This window comes from Miscanthus floridulus, unplaced genomic scaffold, assembly GCF_019320115.1.
Source record: "Miscanthus floridulus cultivar M001 unplaced genomic scaffold, ASM1932011v1 os_1390, whole genome shotgun sequence".
Classification (NCBI taxonomy): domain Eukaryota; kingdom Viridiplantae; phylum Streptophyta; class Magnoliopsida; order Poales; family Poaceae; genus Miscanthus; species Miscanthus floridulus.
The window spans coordinates 12,179-13,538 of record NW_027097687.1 but is presented as its reverse complement, the minus strand read 5'-3'; the positions used below and the strand labels follow the sequence as shown (position 1 = coordinate 13,538).

At 57.8% G+C, this 1,360-nt stretch overlaps 1 protein-coding gene across 1 annotated transcript; it reads left to right on the top strand.

Annotated features, from left to right (window-relative positions):
• Positions 1-261: 261 nt before the first annotated feature.
• On the top strand, positions 262-1,069 carry LOC136533979 (putative F-box/FBD/LRR-repeat protein At4g03220). Its single transcript, XM_066526488.1, has 2 exons — positions 262-458; positions 523-1,069. Exons 1-2 carry the CDS (start codon positions 262-264, stop codon positions 1,067-1,069), a joined length of 744 nt encoding a protein of 247 aa, XP_066382585.1.
• Positions 1,070-1,360: the final 291 nt, after the last annotated feature.

Sequence of the window (1,360 nt, the reverse complement as noted above, 5' to 3'; positions counted from 1 at the left end):
GAAGAAAAGACCAGATAACTGAATTGTCCTTTTATTTGGTGATGGTTTTCAAAATTAGCTATTTATAGGAGGACAAATGATTTAGAGCCGTGGGCAGTATAGTTATGTAGTTTCACCATATTTTGTGTTACTTTTATTTTAAAAAAGTTAATTTTTGATGTTTTTTTAAAAAGAAGAGTATTTCCCATCGCTAAAGACGAGAGTAGCCGCGCATACTACCGGAGACTGAAGAGCCAAACGCCTGAATCCCCTTCCTTTCCGATGGAGGCAACCCAGAGCGGCGGTCCGCTCGCCGTCAAGACCTCCGAGGACGACGCCGGCGTGGACAGGCTCAGCACGCTCCCCGACGACACCCTGATCCGTATCCTCATCCGCCTCTATGACGCCGCCGCCGCCTGTCGGACCAGCGTGCTGTCCAGCCGCTGGCTCCGCTTCTGGCTGCTCCTCCCGGAGCTTCGGTCCCCCTCTCTGCTCTGAGCCCCGCCTTGTCGCTGCGCTAGCCGCTCACGAGGTGGCGCTCAGTTACCTCAGCGTCGGGACACTGGACGCCGACGCCGAGTCCGTGGCGGCCTGGCTCCCCTCCATGGCGCGCCGCCTCACCGGCCACCTCAGCTTCACGAACCACGCACCGGGGAGAGACATCGATGACGACGATGGTGGCGGCGGCGGTGAGGAAAGGGTCACCCTTGAGCTGCGCTGCCTGAGCGCCACCAGCGTGACCCTCGGCCTCGGGTGCGGCCTGGGGATCGCCGTCGCGCCCATCGGCGTCTTCACTCGGCTCACTGACATCTCCCTGACCCGCGTCCTGTTTCGCGGCCCGTGCACGCTCAGCGACGCGGTCTCGTCCCCGCGGTGCCCCTGCCTGGTCAAACTCACGGTCCGCGGCGCCCGAGGCCTGGACAACCTCACGATCCGTTCGGATTCTCTCCGGGAGATGACGCTGGACAAGGTGCGCGGCCTGGGACAGCTCGCCGTGGCTTCGCCGGCCCTTGAGTACCTGAGCGTGTTTGGCTGCGCTTCATTTTTGATTGGGTTCAGCCGGTCGCCGACATCTCAGCGCCTGCGCTGAAGGTGCTCAGGTGGGGGGATCTGTTTGATCTGATCTCTGTCCACCTTGGTACCATCAAGCATCTGGAGAGCTAGCGTGTGCCCCATCATACTTCTTGTGTATGGATCTCCGGCCATTGCACCCGATTCCGATCAAGACTGTCTAGGGCTGTTGCGGTGTTTTAAGACCATCCAACATCTCCACCTCACACTAGCCTACCTGCCGGTGAGTTCAGTTAGTTATAGTTCCTCTCTTATTTGGAATCATGTTGCCATGGCAAGATTTTTTTTCTCTACTATGTTTATTGATGAC